This window comes from Pelmatolapia mariae, linkage group LG15 (genome assembly GCF_036321145.2).
Source record: "Pelmatolapia mariae isolate MD_Pm_ZW linkage group LG15, Pm_UMD_F_2, whole genome shotgun sequence".
In the NCBI taxonomy this organism is placed as follows: Eukaryota; Metazoa; Chordata; class Actinopteri; order Cichliformes; family Cichlidae; genus Pelmatolapia; species Pelmatolapia mariae.
In genome coordinates, this window is record NC_086240.1 from 19272826 (window position 1) to 19291855 (window position 19030).

The following is a 19030-nucleotide window of genomic DNA, read 5'->3' on the forward strand; positions in this document are numbered from 1 at the left end:
GCATTCTGGTTGTTCTCGGACCTCTGGCACCAAACAAGGCAACTGCTGCTTAGTAGATATTTTCCCTTTTTAAAAAAAAAAAAAAAAAAAAATACTACTCTGTAAATCCTAGAGATGGTTGTGTGGCAAAAATCCCAATAGATCAGCAGTTTCTGAAATACCCAAACCAGCCCATCTGGCACCAACAATCATGCCACATTTAGAGTCACTTTAGTCACCTTCCTTCCATATTCTGATGCTCAATTTGAAGTTCAGGAGGTCATCTTTGCCATGTTTACATGCATAAATACACTAAGTTGCTGTCATGTGGTTGATTAGATATTGTGTTACTGAGCCGTTGAACAAATCTGCTAATGTACAAATCTGCTGAGAGAGGGGCAGATGCCCCCCCTCGGCCCCAAACTAGATCTCTGCTCTTAACTGTGTGTTCTATTTTAGGGGTGTATCCCGATGACAGTATTGTAATATAACTGGCTACACTGAGGGCAATCACAAAGCAAGATCATCCAAATGATCCAGATGACTGACAATGCAATTTATGTTGTTGTGAATCACTACCTGTAATTTTTTTTACTATTATCTCCAGATTTGATGGGTTTCAGCCAGGGCAAAAGCTGAAGTCAAGTTTCACTCTGATCTACTACACTCATGTAATACTGATCTACTCTGCAATCTTGTAACTACAAAGCCACTGAAGAAATAAAGGAGAGATCAAAAAATAAACCGAATGACACCTGATGTTTTAATGCAACCTTCACAACCTTCACTCAGCATAGGTCAGGTGAGGTTGGACACACAAAAAAACCCCAAAAACAAACAAAACAAAACAAAACAAAAAAAAAAAAAACAAAACACCCCAAAAGATGAAAAGAAACAGTTTGTGTGGTCACACCCAGTTGAGCCATAACACATAATACATGAAAGTATTACTGTCTGATGATATAAATGATGTTATAAGGTGAAATTTGTAAAGCTGCCAGAGAATGATAATAGACCATTTGGTCTCCCAGAAATGTTGTTAGTAGTTATACAATAATTTTTTTTAAAATAGCAGCTCATTTGTATAAATGAGCTGTTACCTTATTCTGAAATCTTTCCTTGGATTATTTTAGGTTGATTACTTTAGTTTGATATTAGAAGACATATCAGTGCAATCCCTTAACGTTCACTTATTTGAACTTAGAACAGACAAACTGGCAGATTTGCTGCCCTAACAGTTCAGACATACCAAAGGGGGACTACTAGTCCCTCTCTCAAGACGCTAAGTTGTTTTTAGTATTGAAGCAGGGAGGGGGATGATTGGTAAAACTTTTTGCTGGGGTCTTTGGCGTGGTCTAGTAGAAGCTGGCAGGGTGTAAACTGGTTTCCATAAACATCCTCAAAACGTTTCATGAGGCTCACAAGGCGCTCTGCACCAAATGTGTCAACAAATCTGAACGGACCTGATAAATGTAGGAATAACAAAAGGTCGATTAGCACCAACACAATAGATAACCATCAGTTAACTAATATAAATATCTAGTTCAAAAGTATACAAATGTCGGAGACATACCACCGTGCATGGGAGGAAACCCATATCCAAACACTGCTCCAATGTCTCCTTCTAGAGGGCTTGCTATTATTTCCTCCTGGAGACACATTAACGACTCGTTTATGCAGCGAGACAGCAGCCGGTACTGCATGTCGTATTCTGAAGAACTGCAGCAAACACATAACTTCAGAGAGACAGATCAGAACAGGGCAATTAGTAGATCTGAGGAGAGGCTGTTTTCTTACATTGCAGAGGGAGCAGTCACTTGATGGTTCTTGAGAATTTCTTCTACTTCAGGATTCACACTTTTCGTCTTTCCATAGAGAAAGAATCCTTTTCCAGATTTACAACCTATAATTTAAAAATAAAGCATTAGAAACGTGTTTGTGTGAATGGTAAGCTGATCCTCAAACGTGTTCCTCAGTCTTAGAAACCTGTGCCCTTTCAGGGTTAGATTTTAGAAATCAGGTAGCAAGACAAATACATTTTTGATTATTTTAAGTCACCATTTTAGGGCAACAATTCCTGTTATAGAAGCAAAAAAAAAAAATCAAAAAAAAAAAATCACCTCAATAATTTTTTTTTTTTTTTTTTTTTTTTTAAAATATCAAGGGTTAAGAATAAGTTTGCCTTAAGACAGCTGGGATAGGCTCCAGCCCAAGAAGTCATCGTTCACTGGAACACACTCCAGCATTCATCTCGTTAAAGAAATTATACAGATAATGATGGTTGTTTCCAGAAGAGACATATAGAGGTAGAGGTGTATGTTTTTTTTAATATATATAGAAAAAAAAAGGAGAGAGAGAGAGAGAGAGAGAGAGAGAGAGAGAGAGAGAGAGAGAGAGAGAGAGAGAGAGAGAGAGAGAGAGAGAGAGAGAGAGAGAGAGAGAGAGAGAGAGAGAGAGAGCTCTATACAAATATATATATAGAGAGAGAGATACAGATTTTACATTTGACCACTCAAAATGCAGTTCATTTGCACAAATTTAATGTCTTTGATATCCTGCTTTGAGGTGGTGATGACTTTCAAAGCGGAGTCATAGAGAACTGAATGAAAATCCATAAAAGAATCAAATTAGTAAAAATAAGTAATGTCGCTAATGGAATCGGAATCGTTAAATTCTCATCAATTCCAATGCCTAGGCATGAGTGCATGACAAATTAGTAGCAGCTGATAATGCCCCTATTTTACAGTAAAAGGTTTTAACCTTTGAGGCCTTTTTCCACCATGGTCTTGACAATCTCCAGGCTTCCTCCTTCATAACGGGAACCGAAGGCTTTGCACAGCATCTATATCCAACAATAAACACAGAATACAAAATCCCACCTGTCCCAAAAATCTAAATCAACATGGGCTGTGTTCAAAAGTGCAAATGCCCCAAGAGTTAGTCAAATAGTTTCTTTGCCAGTAAGCATACTTACACAGTAAGTGAAAGATTACCTCTGAAATATGTAATCCTATGTCAACACCGACTTCATCAGTGACTGCGAAAGGTCCAACATTAAAACCAAAGCTTGTTGCCAGGAAATCGCTTTTTGTTGCGGTCACACCTTCCTTTGGAACAAAATGTGGGTTATTTTAAAGCAAATGTAAAAAGATAAAAATGAATGCTTTAAATAACTGCTGGGACCCGATGCTCAACCATTTCTTTAGCAGGGAAAAATTGGCAACACTATTATTTCTTCAAGTCTTTGATTACCTGAAGAAGTCTCAGAGACTCCATAAGCAAGCAACCCATGCAGCGCGTGGTGTAAAAGCCCGGACCATCCTGTAGTTCGGTGGGTTGCGAGGCAGAAAGAGAGCAACACAAGATGGAGACACGCACCAAAATATAATAGAATAATGAGCAAAATGACTAAGATGAAAATAAGATTCACATAGGCTGAAATACTGACTGAAGAACACTTTCAGAGTTGCCATCACCTTGACAGCGATGGCAATCTTTCCCTGTTTCAGGGCCACGCTGACAGCAGCAGCCAGCGTGTCCTTAGATGTCTTATCTGTGGTGATAATCTCCACCAGTTGCATCTTGTCCACTGGGGAGAAATAGTGTATGCCAATCACCTGCACAGGCACATATGCAAATTAGTCAAACAACATCACACAGGAAATAAAGATTTTGTTGAGAAGCCATTATTTTAAAGCCACGATAATAATCACCAAGAAAGTCAAGTGAAAATTAAGGTAGAACTCAACTGTGCAAGCATGAATCAACATTAAATTTTTTTAAATTACTGAGCAAACAGGATCATTTATATTGTGCTCAGTTCTGTTGTAACACACTGAAGATGTGTTGAAAGTAAAAGTTTGGAGCATTTCTGACTTTTTCAGGGCGTTTGCTGGCAGCAGCGATGTCTCTGATGGGCAGAGCTGAGGTGTTGGTCACAAATATGCAGTGCGGTGGGGAAACCTGGGGGGGGAAGAGTACATTTCCTTATAACTTTAGCTGTCTGGACATTATTCTGGAAACCATCAAGTAGCCTGCTGACTTGACTTTTGTTGGCAATAACAGCCAAGATTTCGAATGGTGTAGCCATTGCATAGTCAGCTAGTGAATTCACGTTCCACACGCCACTGATTACTTATTAATGCAAATAAGTCTTAGACAGAAAATAACTGTTAAACAGCTAATATAGCTATGCTACCATAATAATAACCTAATACTACCTGCATGCAACCAAAAGCTTCTCAAAAATGATTGGAACTCCAAACCAGAACAAGTAAGCTTCATCTACATCAATCCCACTAAGTTTTTTAACAGTTACTTTGGCTTGGCCTGAGCATGTTCTCAAGTTAAAACCTAAATTAAGGTGAGATTTCTCCAAACAGGATAGTTCTTCATCCTAAAATGCCCCCGTTCTTGCTCAAAGTAATTTAGAAGTTCTGAAATGCCCATTTATTGTAATACATCAATGTCAATTTAACCAACTCTAACTAAAACAGTTAAAGAGAGTAGTTCCAGCAAAACTGCACTCACTGCCTCCACCTCCTTGAGGACTTGATGTTTAATGTTGAGGTCTTCAAACACAGCCTCTATCACCATGTCAGCAGACTCAAAACCAGAGTAATCCGTCTGAATCGACAGATTAGACATAATGGCGTCACGCTCAAATGATATCATGGCTTTCTTCTTCACCTTGGTGTCGAAACTGAAGAGCAAGAACATTTTGAGGAGAAAAACCAAACAAACAAAACAAAACAAAAATACTTCAAACCGTAAAGCCACTTTTGTTTTTCAAAAAATAAATAAATAAAATAGAATGCATGTATATTACCTTTTATAAACCTTTTCATATCCTTTGCTGATGGCATCCTCTGTGGTGTCCTTTAGGATGGTGGTGAGGCCTTTATCTACTGATACCTGTGCTATACCTGCTCCCATTAGCCCTGCACCCAGAATGGCCAGCTTTCTGTTGCAAACATTTTGTACAGGTGTCTTACTGATGTCTTACTGAGGCAAATGTATACACACAGCAAATGTACATGGCAACATAAATCACCCCTGTTTACAGTTCTTACTTTACTTCCTTTTCTGGGGGACCAAATCGGTTCTTCTTACACAACAAACGACCATTGTGAAGTCCAATCAGAGCTTTGGATTCAGAAGTCATCACCAGCTTACCAAAGCTCTTTAAGGGTTAAAAGAAACAAGAATTTAACAAATACAATTAGTCTCTTTAAAAAAAAAAACCAAAAAAACAACAACAACAACAACAACAAATCCAAGAACTTGATTATAGAGTCATGAATGAAACCCACAAGTTTAAACTGTTAAGCAGCCCATTCTCATTCCCGGGACATCAATTAATGCCATTTTGTCAAAGCTCTTGGCATGACTAGTTTAGGCCTAAGGTGTCCATTGGTGATGGGGCTTTATGCACATACTTATGGCATTAGTGAGAGCAGTCTGTCACTCCACATTCATCATTTGATGAATGAGGAAGGTTCCTGTTGTAACCCAAACTCTGCTCTTTTCCCAACACTAGCTACAGAGTGAAAAAACACAACAGAAAAAACACCCAGCAAAACACAAAGGTCACAATGGTCACAATGCAGCACATGTATGACATCCACCAAAAGGCCAGGAGGATTTTTTTTAAAAAATCCATCTGACTGAGAAAAAAAATAGTTCTGTTAGTCCAACTCACCTGAGCTTCAGCCAGATAACCTGCGTCACTGCCGTGCTCTGTGCCAGTTTTAACACACTACACATTGAAATAAGACAGCATGAGACACTCAGCAGCAACATCATGCGCTAATGTGTTTATCTTCACCCATAAGTGAACTCTTTACCTCAATAATCTGGAACGGAGCAGGGTAGAGGTTTTTAGTTTGTTTCTGGACTCTTTTAGTGACAGTGCTGTAGATGATCTTCCTCACTGGACCCAGGCCCATGACTGCGTCCCATAGCTCTGCACACACAGCCACACACACGTTTACAGTGATAGGGTTTCATTGTTTGTTGTGTAAATGTGTACAGCTGGTATTTGCCAATTAGAAGATACCATAGACAGTTTATCAGTTAAAATGTTAAATGATACAACTGAAATTTGAAAACCTCCTCTGTATTCTCAATGGCGTGTTTCGACACCTCAATGTAGAATCAATAAAGATGTGGTTTGATGACCACTAGAATGGGTTCCGGGTTTTTCTAAGGGAACTAGTAAGGCAGCGTACTCGCCATTAAGGGTACATGGGAGGTTACCACTACCTTCTGATGCACACCCATTCATTTTGTTCAGGCCTGAAATATGACAGAAACCTCTGAAGAGGGAAAGAGTTAATCACCGGTTTGAAATGTGTTAGTAATTTTTTTTTTGAAGAGACCAAAGACATTTTTTATACTACCTGTGGGCATTTTTTCCCTGCTGTATGGCCAAACATTTTGAAATTTAGTCTTTGGGAATTGACTTGCTTTTGGAGTCGGCCTCAAGTGGCCATTCAAGAAACTGCTGTTGGTGGCCCCAACCGTGGGGCTGAAACAACATGCCAGTTGGAAATGATTTCATGGAACAAATCCTTGGCAGTATAAAGACAACTGGGCTGAACAAGAGTTCACTCACTCAGTCTAAAGCTTTTTTCCCTAGTAAGGGGAATCTCTTTGTTGGCCAAGTCATTGGCAACACCCACTGCAACTTCCTCAAGGTATTCAATCGTTCGTTCCTCTGGAGACTTCAGACCAGGACCTGAAATATAAATATAAATATAAAAGAAGCACAGAGAAAAATGAAACATGTCACTAATTGAATGCTCAGTCTTGAGTTGCTAAAAAGTTTAATTCCCCACCACCCTCTCCCTTAAGATTACAACAGAAAAACGGTACATTCATTGAAGAAATGCCACATGTATAACATACCCAGAGGGTCCACAAGCTGGTCCACTAGACCCATCTTCTTGGCTTCGTCTGCTGTGATGTTCTTGCCTGACAGCAGCATGTCAAAAGCTCCCAGGAGACCCACCTAAACATGTGCAACAAGCAGAATTGAAGACACTGAGCTGGTATTGGCCCAAGTGAGAGTCTTGACCTTATTATACTCCTGTGTACTGCAGTAGCCACTAGCACAAGACTGCAGCACTGCTTTCAAGACTTTCACTGAGGAACTGATTAATATGAGTGTGTGCATTTATACCATTTTAGGTAGTCTCTGAGTGCCACCTGCTCCAGGCAGCAGTCCCAACATGACCTCAGGAGTCCCCAGGACTGTTTCTTTACTCTTCGTGGCAATTCTGTAGTGGCAGGCTGTTGCAAGCTACAGAAAAGTTACAAAACTGAGAGTTACTGCCCATATTTTAAGCCAAATTGGCATTTTGACACAAACTGTTGTACCTCAAGGCCTCGACTCAGGCATGAGCCATGGATGGCGGCGACAATGGGGACACGAGACTGCTCAATTCTCCTAAACAACTTCTGAGCTTCCTCACAGAGACTGGTGACCTCCTCACTAGTTGTACAGGACTGGAGCATACTGAGAGCAAAGAAAAAAATCAAGATAAATTACTCACTTTTCAGTTAAGCAGAGCACATATTAAATTTAAATCATTTATTGACTTTTTTCCATAAAATACGTCCTCGTTTACTTGTACTTTTACACTTACAAAACAAACAAACAAAACAAAAAAAAGCAACACAGAATATACCACACACATCAGAGATTGTGAAAGCCCTCAAAAGCCTACTTGCTATCTGCTCCAGCAAGGAAACAGCCGGGTTTGCCTGAAATGAGGACAACACTTTTTGAAGATCTATAAAGCCAGATGTCTCCCAACACGTCAGCCAACTCATGCAACTGCAGAGACTGTTTGTTCACCTATACACACAAAACAACAAAATTATGTCATTTCAAGAGTGAAACATGTAGTCAGGACTGTTACAAACTTAATCTCTCTCTAAGACGTGTACTGTTTCATATCCATAAACAGACGCACACACCTTCGATGTTGGATCATTGAATCGTATAACAGCCACATCTTCCTTGTACTCGAAGCTGATATGTTTATAAGCTAAAATAGAGAAAACAGCAATTAAAGAATGAGACAGATTACAGTAATATTTTCTCGTTTAAGCTGATATTTTACTCAAAAAAAGTGAGAATTTTGTAACGCTTAAGTTTCTTTTTATAAAACTTTACTTCCAGGCAAGTCATTAAACTTTTTAATCAGTTTTATTAGATTTAGGCAATTCCATGAATACAGTTTCATGTTCTTAAGCACTGAATTTAAAGTTTATTTTGAAGTATTATCTAAATTAACTGCCCAAATAATTACTGAGAGACACTTTGATATGACCTCTGAGGAATGGGACTTGCTTGTAGAAAGACTTTGGTTTAACACTCCAGCCTTGTTTTGCTTGTACTATGCATGCATATGCTAATGAAACATAATGGAGCAACATTGTTACCAATTGTTTCACATTATTCTCTTAAACTATAACAAGCAGTAACAAGTCAAGCTATAACAAGATAGGAAAGAAAGTACAATGCAGATTTTAAAGATAAATGTATGCAGAACAGCTGTGCAAAAACCTGTTTTGCTAATCTTTAACAAGAACTAAAGTATGCAAACAGTTCATCTAAATGAGTCAACACTACATGAATATTACTTTTGTTTAAGATAGCACCTGGATTTTGGGGGAACACAGACCACACTAAATTAATACAGCTGAACCTTTACTAAAGAATTGATGGTTCTTTAGTAAACCACCAATTTGTGATGCGAGTGTACTCTTGGGTATTTGGTGCACCGATCATCATCAAAACCCTCTTTACCTGCCAAATGTGATGATACAGAGAAAACCCGTCTGGCATGACCTAAGAGCAGAAAGAGGCAATAAGAATTTTGAATGCTCCTGAATAAAAAGTAGAGGCCCTTGACTTTCCTCTAGGACAAGTTTCCCCTAACATAAGGAAAAGAACAAGTTAATACAATCCTGCTAAAGTTAGTCGTGACTAAGCAGAAAGACAGACATTAAGACAGTAACTTAGTATTGCAGCCCTGTATGCTGTTATCACCAAAAACTAAAAACTCTAACATTAGACCTTTTACTGCAACAGACAGTAAACACAGGCGTTACTAACGTCAGTGCAGATTATCTAATTATATGACAGCTTTTAATAATTAATGTAATTAAAAATGTTTTACCCACAGTTCCATGTGAAAAATATCTCCCTTTACAACGTTTTTATGATGATTAACCACTTGAGTAATTTTTCAAGAAAAAAAAAGCAAATTCTGAGTTATTATATTTTCAGTTATCCGCTAACAGCTTGAAGTCAAATGCTACCATCGAGTACAAATTCGACAAACAGTAAATTAAAACGACAAAAATTAAATTAAATTACCTTCAACAAAAACAACAAAAGATGAGTGATTTTAAATATACCTGACAATAAAGGGTATTTGCCTGTTGCAAACTTGGAGAAAACACCTGCTGCACGAGTGACTGCCATTTCCACCTGAAGCTTCAATAAAGCGTCAACAGCAACATACATACAAGTGCAATCAACAAAATCTATTACGATGACTGACCGGTGAGGGCGCAAGAGTACCGTTTAATATAGGCCGCCAGTGGGGCTTGAAAAGTGTCTTAGTTTAAAAGATTAATATTTCAAGTAATTATTTTTTGTTTTAGAGAAGGACCTAGTTGTGATGCAGGTTATAATAAATATGAACAGCAGTGTAATTTAGTAATATTAATGTGTGCTTTATTGTTTTGCTTCAGGCACACCGTTGGCCAGCTTATTCATTGGGTGGGTCCTTTAAAGCAGTTTTTGTAGTCCTGCTGGGTCTGACCGGTCATTAGACAGGGAAGCAGTGTGCTGGGATATAAACCATAAAAACAGGTGAGCTTAAACGTATCTGGTGAGGTTAGGAAGTTAAAAGCGGTTATAGGGGTTCTGCAAACGGGTTTTTTCATCTCAAACACAGCGGCAGGAATTTTTGCTGATTAAATTTTAGCTCACAAGTAGCTAGCTAGTTGAGCTAGTCTTGCATGCAGCTTCCAGCTAAATCGCTGTTTTTATTTTAGATTTCGTCGACACTATAAGGTTATATTTTGTTGGTTTATTTGGACTTATATAATTTGTCGTTGCGCAGTCAGTATTAGTCTTGTGATTCTGCACATAGGGCTCTGTCATTCTCCAAGAGAGAAATCTAGGTGAAGGGTCAAAGCGGGGGGAAGAGGGGGTTGGGCAGGGTGACCGTTGTTGTATGACAAATTAAAGGAAAGTAGTAAACTCCTGAGCCCTAAAATTAGTGGAAGTGGTGGTTCTTATGTGCTATACGGGGGATTTATTAGTATTTTTTTTTTCTTTTGGCATAGTTTGGATCGACTTATGCTCTGAGAAGGAACAGTGACAGAAATCAAGAGTTCATGAGTTCTGACTGATCACCTTTATTCACCTACCTTTTCAGTATGACAGTGCCCCTATCCATAGAGTTTCCGGGGGTAACTGAATGTTTTCATAATTGTGAAAATGATCAGCAATGCTCTCTGCCAAATATATTTTGGAAGAATGTGTGCATCCTTTCCTATAACCTTCCTTCCACAGATTAGCAGACTCAAAGTCTAGGCACATTGAAACTGTTTTGGTGATGCTTGGTGATTCAGTAATTTTTCAGTTTTGGCATTGAACCACATAATAAAATATAAAAATACCTATATACTAAAAAAGATAAAAATAAGAATTGATAGGAGCAAATGCTAAAGAGGTGTTGTTTAAGATATATGGCAAAGTGATTTTAGTCAAACACAACCAAGATTCAGACATGAAAGTAGAGCTGAGTATGATCTGAGAGGTTGTGGTTGTGTAACACTCCTGCCCACTCAATAAGGCTACAGTATAATAGTAATAAATATATCCTCCATGGATTGTGTGGTTTCAGGAATAATTTTTTTTTTAAATCGTTGTGAATTCATACAAAACAAGTAAGGAATTCTAAGAAAAACACGAAGAAGTCCTAAAATATCCAAGTTAATTTAAAATGTTTTGAATCTGAAATGTTAAACATTTCCATAAACTTTGCAGTAACATTGAACATTTCTTGCCACATAGAACAGAATGGCTTCCATGTTGATGAACCCAATTCGGAGCTGCTCAGTCAGCTCTTCCTGGGCAGTGCGATTTGGTAAGTGTCATTTGTTCCCATAACAGTTTAATATATTTCAAATATCCGTAAGTAATTAAGGAAATACATGACTAAGAGTCAGAAATTAAAGATGCAATACAGCTGCTTCCGGTTCAATATTGGCATTTAAAATCTGGTACTTTTAGGTTTACAATGATAATTTCTTTATTTTTCTTTGTCTAAGGTGCACGATCTCTCAGTACAACAGCCCAGCTTCAGGCTCAAGGTAAGTTTTTACTGTAATGATAATTTTTATCCAGATTATGGCTATGTGTATTATAGATTTTTTTTTTGAAAGTAGAATGGTAACCAAAGCCTTTAATCACTGATTTATTTGCCTGGACATAATGTGTATAAACCTACTTCCCCTAGTAGATGCTGAGATGCCCTTGCTGTAAATCTTATTTTTAATTATTTTCTTTCAGTTCAGACAAAGAGCAAGAAGACGCTGGCTCGACCTGGTGTAAAGAACATAGTGCTGGTGGAAGGAGTTCGAACCCCTTTCCTGTTGTCTGGAACCACGTATGTCTCGGCTCTTTTCTTTGTGTTCTCACTTTACGTTTATGGTATTGTGCTATACGGAGTACTAAACACTTAAAAAACAGCAAGAAAATTTTGTGGTGGAAAATAATTTTTGTGGCTTAAACAAAAGAAAAAAAACCTTTCTGGTTGGTCTCTACAGGTATGCTGACCTAATGCCACATGACCTGGCCAGAGCAGCTCTGCAGTAAGTCTATGGTTGCATTGTTTTTCTGATGACTGTCTGTTGAGACCAGCAAAGTCAATGTCAAATGTTTATCTGCAAATTAAATAATAGTTTGCAGATCTAGTTTTGAACTTGTTCTAACTCCAACTTGTTCAAACTTCTTTTTTTTTTTTTTGCTTTTATATAGGGGCCTGCTAAACCAGACAGGTATACCAAAAGATGCTGTAGACTACATCATATATGGAACAGTCATTCAAGAGGTTAAAACCAGCAACGTAGCAAGAGAGGTATGCACACATAAGCACTTACTCTCCCACACACATATCACATATTGTAAATGTCATACACCAACATTTAACTTTAACTTTGTTATTGCGTACTGAAATATAATTGTGGTGCATTTATTATCTGTAAGTGCATAATACAATTACATTTGTGTATAATGCGGCTCTATGTTTACTTTGATTTCAGGCAGCACTGGGTGCAGGCTTCTCTGACAAAATCCCAGCTCACACCGTCACCATGGCCTGCATCTCCTCCAACCAGGCAATGACCTCAAGTATGTCCGGAAAAGAAGCCTCTTCACTGAGACTCTGTATAATTTGTTCTAAATATTATTGTTATTATTGATATTCAGTGTAGTCCTGCATTGCAGTTGCAAAACAGTGGTGTACATTGCAACAGAAATAAACTGCTATATGCACTTTTAGGTTGTTTACAGCTCCTATGGGCAAGGAGCAGGATGAATACAATTTAATCCTAAATGAAAAAAGGCATCCGGTCTTAATATTTAAGCATCAAAATAAACTGTCATACACCAACATTTGGCAGGTTGGAGGTGAAGTCATTAAAATCTGTAAAAATGACAGGGGAGTGGGATACTGATCAGATGTGTCCTCTTGTGTTAAACCAAATCACATTCATTAGGAAAAATAGGTAAAGCCTATGGATCTTGACTTGTTTTCATGCAATTCTTAGATTTTACTTTTGGTTTTTAATGGTTGTTTTAATCCTTAATCTTCATCTTCTTTATCCATCTCTCCAGGTGTTGGTCTGATTGCTGCCGGTCAGTGTGATGCTGTTGTAGCAGGTGGAGTGGAATTCATGTCAGACGTTCCCATTCGTCACAGCCGTAAGATGAGGAAAACCATGTTGTCCCTAAACAAGGCAAAGACACTCGGCCAGAGGCTCAGTCTGATTGGCACCATCCGGCTTGCACACCTCTCCCCGGAGGTATATATAATTTAACAACTTTCAGTTTTAGTTGATTTCAGAGTTGCTTACTTCTGTTCACACCATATAGTATTTAACCCTCAAATTGTCCGTTGTGCTGTACTAGCTTCCTGCTGTGGCTGAGTTCTCCACAGCAGAATCAATGGGCCACAGTGCTGATCGTCTGGCTGCTGCATTTGGGGTCTCCAGAGTGGAGCAGGATGAGTTTGCACTGCGATCACACACACTGGCTAAAAAAGCCCAGGACGAAGGGCTGCTGCAGGATGTCATCTCCTTTAAAGTGCCAGGTAAACCCAGCTTTACTGTAGATTATGTTATACATTGACTCATTTAGAATATATAAAGACTTCATATTGGCTTTGAGAAATTTTGAATTATACATTTTGATTTTTTGTTATGTTTTTTGCATGATATGGATTAATTCTATCTGAAATAAATATAATTAATAATTAGCAGAAGCTAAAATAATCTGACTGCGCTTGGACATCTATCACTTTTGAAAAAAATCGCTTTCAGTCAATTTGGAAAGTAGAGTTAGGGTTCAAATTGAAAATATTAGTTATTATCTAACAAAATATAACAGGAATGGGCTAGACTTTAGGCTTTCCTCTTTTTAAAAAAACATGTTTACAATACAGTGGCATTCTTGTCTCCCCAGGTCGTGATATTGTGTCAAAGGACAACGGCATACGGCCATCATCCATGGAGCAAATGGCCAAACTAAAGCCTGCCTTCGTTAAACCTCATGGAACAGTCACTGCTGCGAACTCTTCTTTCCTGGTAAAGACACAGAAAAGGCACTAATGGTTTCTTTTGTGTATCTGGGTTAAAGATATGTTTTGTTTTGACAATATCTTATTCTTTATTAGGAAATAACTTAAAAATCTTTAATCAGGTGCACCAACACTTTATTCAGGAAATTCATTTTAAAAAAATCATTACATATACTTTGTGTGAATAAAGCAGCTTCTTCTGCAAGTTCCTCATCCTGTGGTTGAACACCAATTCCACCATCCTAAACTGCAGCTGGCGATAGTAGTCCTTATGCTCTGCAGACTCTGTCATCTCAGTTGAGCAAACACCTGAACCAGTTCTCCACTTGGTGCAAGTTCTGATTAGAGTGGTCCGCCAGCTCACATTGGACCCTCAGATCAGAAAGGGGACTAACATCACCAGCTGCAGTCCATCATGGTGGAGAAACTCTGGAGACTGCCACAAAAGACCTAACTGCACAGATGATGATGATGAGCAGGCGCAGCTCTCATTGGTTAGCAGGGATCAAACTTCAAAATAAAAGCCAAGGGATTGTCCAACTCTGTCATTTTGTCTGATACAAAATGGGGAACAAAACAGATTTTTAAAGTTTCCTATACTTGACTTAGGTGGCCCAAAGTCAATATTATATATATGGGAAACACTTTTATCCTAAACCTTCGTGTTCACTTGTGTCACCATGCTCAAACTAGTTCTTCCAAATTCTCCGTTTTGGAAACTGTTCTTGGATCTTGAAGTTGAGCTTCTTGTTTGTGTGTCCTCAGACCGATGGTGCCTCTGCTGTGCTCATCATGTCTGAAGAGAAAGCTTTGGCTATGGGTTACAAGCCTAAAGCCTACCTCAGGTATCTAAACCCTGTCTTCTTGGTAGATTAACAATAACTTCTATAATAATGCTAGATACCACACTATGCTTATCTAAATATTTTATCCTGGCAGAGACTTTGTATATGTTTCTCAGGACCCCAAAGATCAGCTGCTTTTGGGGTGAGTCACTACTTCTTACTCAGTAGATTTGATTAGATGGTGGTTTCTTAATTGTCTTGAGGACTACCTCCACACTTTCTCTGTTTGATTCTTTCAGGCCAACGTACGCTACACCCAAAGTCCTGGAACGTGCCGGCTTGTCCATGAGTGATATTGACGTCTTTGAGTTTCATGAGGCATTCGCAGTAAGTTATTACAATATATTTCAGGGGGGAAAAAAGTATGTGAGTCTATGTGATCCATCAATATTCTGTCCGTCTTCACCAACATTTCTGTGTTTGCCTCTAATCGAGTTTCAGCATGTTGTCATGTACAGTATAAATGTTGTCCACGTGCTGGAGTAAAATTTGACGTGTCTGCTTCATACTCAACACAGTTGGATCAATACAGATCAATTTCCAGGCTGGTTTCCATGGTAACTCGGTGGATATATATTTGTGTGTGTTTTTCAGGGTCAGATCATGGCAAATCTGAAGGCTATGGACTCGGATTGGTTTGCCCAGACGTACATGGGCAGGAAATCGAAGGTAAAGATGGCTGTTGGTCATCTGTTTGCTTTTTCTCAAAAACTAGATCCATGCAGCTCACCTTGATGCTTGCAGCACACTACAAAACATGAACAGCCACAAAGAATTGAATATGCTTAGATAACAATTATTTTTACACAATCGCATCAAGTATTGTAATGCCTTTCTCACTTTAACTGCACTGGGGTCATATAAAAGTTCATCTGAAAGCAGGGAGCTGCCTGATGATTTAGCTTCTTGGGAAAACTGCCAGTGTTACAAGGCTTCTGATCAAGCTGTCATAGACTGATTATTAAGTTATGGGCTACTCTTACCTAGCTTGGTTAGCGCACTGCATCCAAAGATAGCAATCTTAATACAGCCTTGAAACATTTTAAAAGGGGAGCTCAAACGACCACTGAAGGAGCTGGAGTTTTTGGCACTGTGGCCCTTCCTTTATTTTATAGCCCCAAAGATTGCAGATTGGTGGATATGTGGATAATATCTGGGCCTTCATTTTTTGTTAACAGCATCAACAATTTTTTTTATGAGGTCAAGTGGACATCCTCAGCTGAAATCTATTCACCTGAGCTGATGTCCCTGTTGAGTTTTCACTGGTGTTTACATCACTCATGACCTGATGGTCGCCATGTGTGCAGGTTGGGACTCCTGCCATGGAGAAGTTCAATCTGTGGGGTGGTTCTCTGTCTTTGGGTCACCCATTCGGTGCCACTGGCTGCAGACTGGCAACCACAGTAGCAAACAGACTGAAGAAGGAGGGAGGACAGTATGGACTCATAGCAGCCTGTGCTGCTGGAGGACAGGTAACACACTCTGATTTTACATTTTGAAATTCAAAATTCCCAAGGTGATAAGATTTGTTGTGACTGAGAGATTAACATTCGTAGACCTCAGAGTAATATATTTGTATTAAGACTAACATAGTCGCTATTTTGTAGTATAATTTCTTCTTTTCTTGTCTATTCCAGGGTCATGCCATGGTGATTGAGGCTTACCCCCAGTAACACAGTTAAAAACCATTGGGACAGACAAAAACACACACACACACACACACACACACTAACATCGATAAAACAGAGTGTACATATGGCCACCACTTTGCCTTGATGGGAGAACAGTCAGATACAGTATGAGTGTCTCTGAAGGATCTCTTGTAAATGTAACTTTGCTTAGGGGCTTTTGAATTCAAGCAGATTGTCGATGAGGAATGTTTGCTTTGTTTTGTGGACTTGAGCAGTGTCTCGAGAGCATTATCAGCGAGTCCAACATAACATAGCAAAGTTTTAGCTCTAAGAAGAGCAACAGTGATCCTAATGTAGTGTTTGTAATACGCTGTAATAATTTTTTTTCTTACTGACTGTTGGAATTAAATGGTGTGTTAATTACACTAGGACTCATTTCTGTTTTGGTTGTTCCTGCTTAACTTTTGTACTAAAGACATCTGATTTTGGCTAGCGGTAAGAAACAAGTTGTAACTAGTAATAGAATAGAAAACTGTGGATCTGATCAATTTCTAATGGCCAGCAGCTGGCGACTCCTCTGGTTGGTAGAATGCTGACAACTTTCATAGTTTCAGGTTGAATTTAATCAAACAGGAAGTCCATTAAAGGTCAGAGAGGTTGATTGTCCAGAGATACTGGCATTTTTATAATGTGTGTGGTGAGAAAAGATGATGCTAAAAGTGCATTTTTGTTTAAACACAAATATAGCTTATGTGTCCTGAGCATTAAGGTTGGGAGCTCAATGCTCGGGATGGGAAAGTGACTGAAAAATGTCTTTTTCATTGTATAAGTATTTAATATTTTGTAACAAATCACAGAATTTTGCAGAAACAGTTGGGTTGGACTCTGCAATATAGGTACAGATGCAAACAGAAAATGAAACAGTCTATCTAGTAATCATGTAGAATTTCATATATTAACAACATTGGTCTTTGTTCCTAACATTTTGCCTCCCTTCTTGGTGAGATTTGCATTTTTTCTGCTGATAGAAGGCCTCGATGCACGGACAACAACTTCAAGCAATGTGTTGATGATCTGTGTTTTATTCAGCAGGGACTGAAACTGTTGTGAGGGTAAAAAGATCAGTGTATAGAAAGCTTTGTGCTGCAGATAACAGAATTTGGGTAGAGGGGGTGCAGAGTCTACTCTTAAAGTCTTAACAGCTTCCTAAATTTGCATTGCCAAATTTCTTTCTTTTTTTTTATTTGCATTTGCATCCCGGCCTTGTTCCAAGATGTGTCAGCAGTAGACTGTCTTCGGCTGCAGCTGCACTTAATTGATGGTGAATAATGCTGTCTGCTTCTGACGAGACGACTGATGTTAATGAGGAGCTAAAGAGGGATTGCTCAGGCTTCCTGGTGATTTAAAACAACATGAATATGGAAAATTGGGAATATGACTGGCAGGTGACTTAAAAAGTTCAGGTTGCAGTGGTATCATCCTGATATTCGGATGTTCAAATTGTGGGGAAAAGCTGAACTTTTAGTGTTTGTCTAATTGACAGCGGGATGGGTAAATGTATAACAACACATTGCCTCGTTTCTGCCTTTTGTGTGTGTGTGTGTGTGTGTGTGTGTGTGTGTGTGTGTGTGTGTGTGTGTGTGTGTGTGTGTGTGTGTGTGTGTGTGCGATCCCCTCAGCGCTCACCGGGGACTCTGCTCAATACACACACCTCTCAGGTTGGGGGCTTGTTAACATAACTTCAGTCAGACATTTCCGTTTAAAATGTATTTAAAGATTTAATTCTTCCAGTTTAAGGAATCCTTGACTCTGAGCGGGAGGAGCTGATTAATGCAGCCGAGCCTGTCACACGGGCTACAGGCAGAGGGAATAAAACCAATGTTTTATTGCCAAGGCAAAACGGAGCTCAAATGTAAATAGCAGGGAGATAGACAGAGAGGGGTTTTGTGTTTATAGAGCTTCAAAACCGCCTCAACCCTGCGAGACACCGGAGACACGCAGACACTCACCGATATAGCGGGCCGCCTCCCTGCCACAGCGGGGCTTTGATCAGACGGAACCTTTTATGGAGAATGACTGGCGAATGCACCCGCTGCTGTCACTACAAATCTACCTCACGGAGCGCGCGGGGAAGCGGGGAGGGTGTGTGTGGGGATGGGTGGATGGATGGATGGAGGGTGCGGGGAGAAAGGGGGGAGTCGGCGTGTTCGCGCGGTGCAGGGAGGGGAGGGAGCCGGGGAGAGATTGGGAGTTGCAGCGGTGTCTTTCATCTCGTCCTAGCCGGCTCACACGCGGGGCGGCACCTGCTGAAAGCTGCGCTTGACTCACCTGCTCCCGTGCGCTCAGTGTGTGCGCGTGCACGCGTGTGTTGTGAAACAAGTGTCAGTGCGCTGTACTGTAGCACTGCACCGGGGAAGAAAGCAGTGATTGTGGCACAGGAGACGACCGAAGCCACTAAATATTAATATAATATATGTATTTATGTTTAATGCTAAATATATAATGCTTTTTTGTAAGTCATGGGCATAGAAGCTTGCGGTTAATTTTAAAATACATGGTTGAATTTAAAGTTATACATTTAAAAAAAGCAAAACTACTCACCGCAGCCACTGCTGTTATGACACTACCTACTACAGATAGACGGATTGATCCAAATGTCGATCTTATCGCAAATTCATCAACACTA

At 39.4% G+C, this 19030-nt stretch overlaps 2 protein-coding genes across 2 annotated transcripts; one reads left to right on the forward strand and one right to left on the reverse strand.

Moving 5' to 3' along the window:
- Positions 1 to 1008: 1008 nt before the first annotated feature.
- Positions 1009 to 9471, reverse strand: hadhaa (hydroxyacyl-CoA dehydrogenase trifunctional multienzyme complex subunit alpha a). The gene is made up of 21 exons (XM_063495678.1): positions 9412 to 9471; positions 8798 to 8839; positions 7963 to 8033; positions 7710 to 7840; positions 7360 to 7498; positions 7163 to 7282; positions 6889 to 6991; positions 6596 to 6718; positions 5826 to 5944; positions 5681 to 5737; positions 5052 to 5161; positions 4808 to 4942; positions 4510 to 4681; positions 3856 to 3942; positions 3456 to 3596; positions 3232 to 3300; positions 2973 to 3086; positions 2740 to 2821; positions 1777 to 1882; positions 1553 to 1698; positions 1009 to 1442 (listed from the first exon to the last, which is right to left on the reverse strand). Exons 5-21 carry the CDS (start codon positions 7495 to 7497, stop codon positions 1273 to 1275), a joined length of 1992 nt encoding a protein of 663 aa, XP_063351748.1. The 5' UTR covers position 7498; positions 7710 to 7840; positions 7963 to 8033; positions 8798 to 8839; positions 9412 to 9471; the 3' UTR covers positions 1009 to 1272.
- A 311-nt stretch (positions 9472 to 9782) lies between these two features.
- hadhb (hydroxyacyl-CoA dehydrogenase trifunctional multienzyme complex subunit beta) lies at positions 9783 to 16779 on the forward strand. The gene is made up of 16 exons (XM_063495310.1): positions 9783 to 9871; positions 11084 to 11156; positions 11341 to 11382; positions 11582 to 11678; positions 11839 to 11883; positions 12050 to 12149; positions 12334 to 12421; positions 12908 to 13095; positions 13202 to 13382; positions 13754 to 13875; positions 14634 to 14713; positions 14808 to 14855; positions 14953 to 15040; positions 15308 to 15382; positions 16021 to 16185; positions 16351 to 16779. Exons 2-16 carry the CDS (start codon positions 11090 to 11092, stop codon positions 16384 to 16386), a joined length of 1422 nt encoding a protein of 473 aa, XP_063351380.1. The 5' UTR covers positions 9783 to 9871; positions 11084 to 11089; the 3' UTR covers positions 16387 to 16779.
- The last annotated feature ends 2251 nt before the right edge of the window (positions 16780 to 19030 follow it).

Bases quoted from the DNA above. Each gene is read 5' to 3' on its own strand.
- hadhaa (XM_063495678.1), bottom strand. From the start codon at position 7,497: ATGCTCCAGTCCTGTACAACTAGTGAGGAGGTCACCAGTCTCTGTGAG. The intron at 4,682-4,807 runs GTAATATACATG...CTTGCTCTTCAG, and splicing joins TATGAAAAGGTTTATAAAAG to TTTCGACACCAAGGTGAAGA. The intron at 2,822-2,972 runs GTAATCTTTCAC...TGTTGGATATAG, and splicing joins TAGGATTACATATTTCAGAG to ATGCTGTGCAAAGCCTTCGG.
- hadhb (XM_063495310.1), top strand. From the start codon at position 11,090: ATGGCTTCCATGTTGATGAACCCAATTCGGAGCTGCTCAGTCAGCTCT. The intron at 11,157-11,340 runs GTAAGTGTCATT...TCTTTGTCTAAG, and splicing joins TTCCTGGGCAGTGCGATTTG to GTGCACGATCTCTCAGTACA. The intron at 13,096-13,201 runs GTATATATAATT...GTGCTGTACTAG, and splicing joins TTGCACACCTCTCCCCGGAG to CTTCCTGCTGTGGCTGAGTT.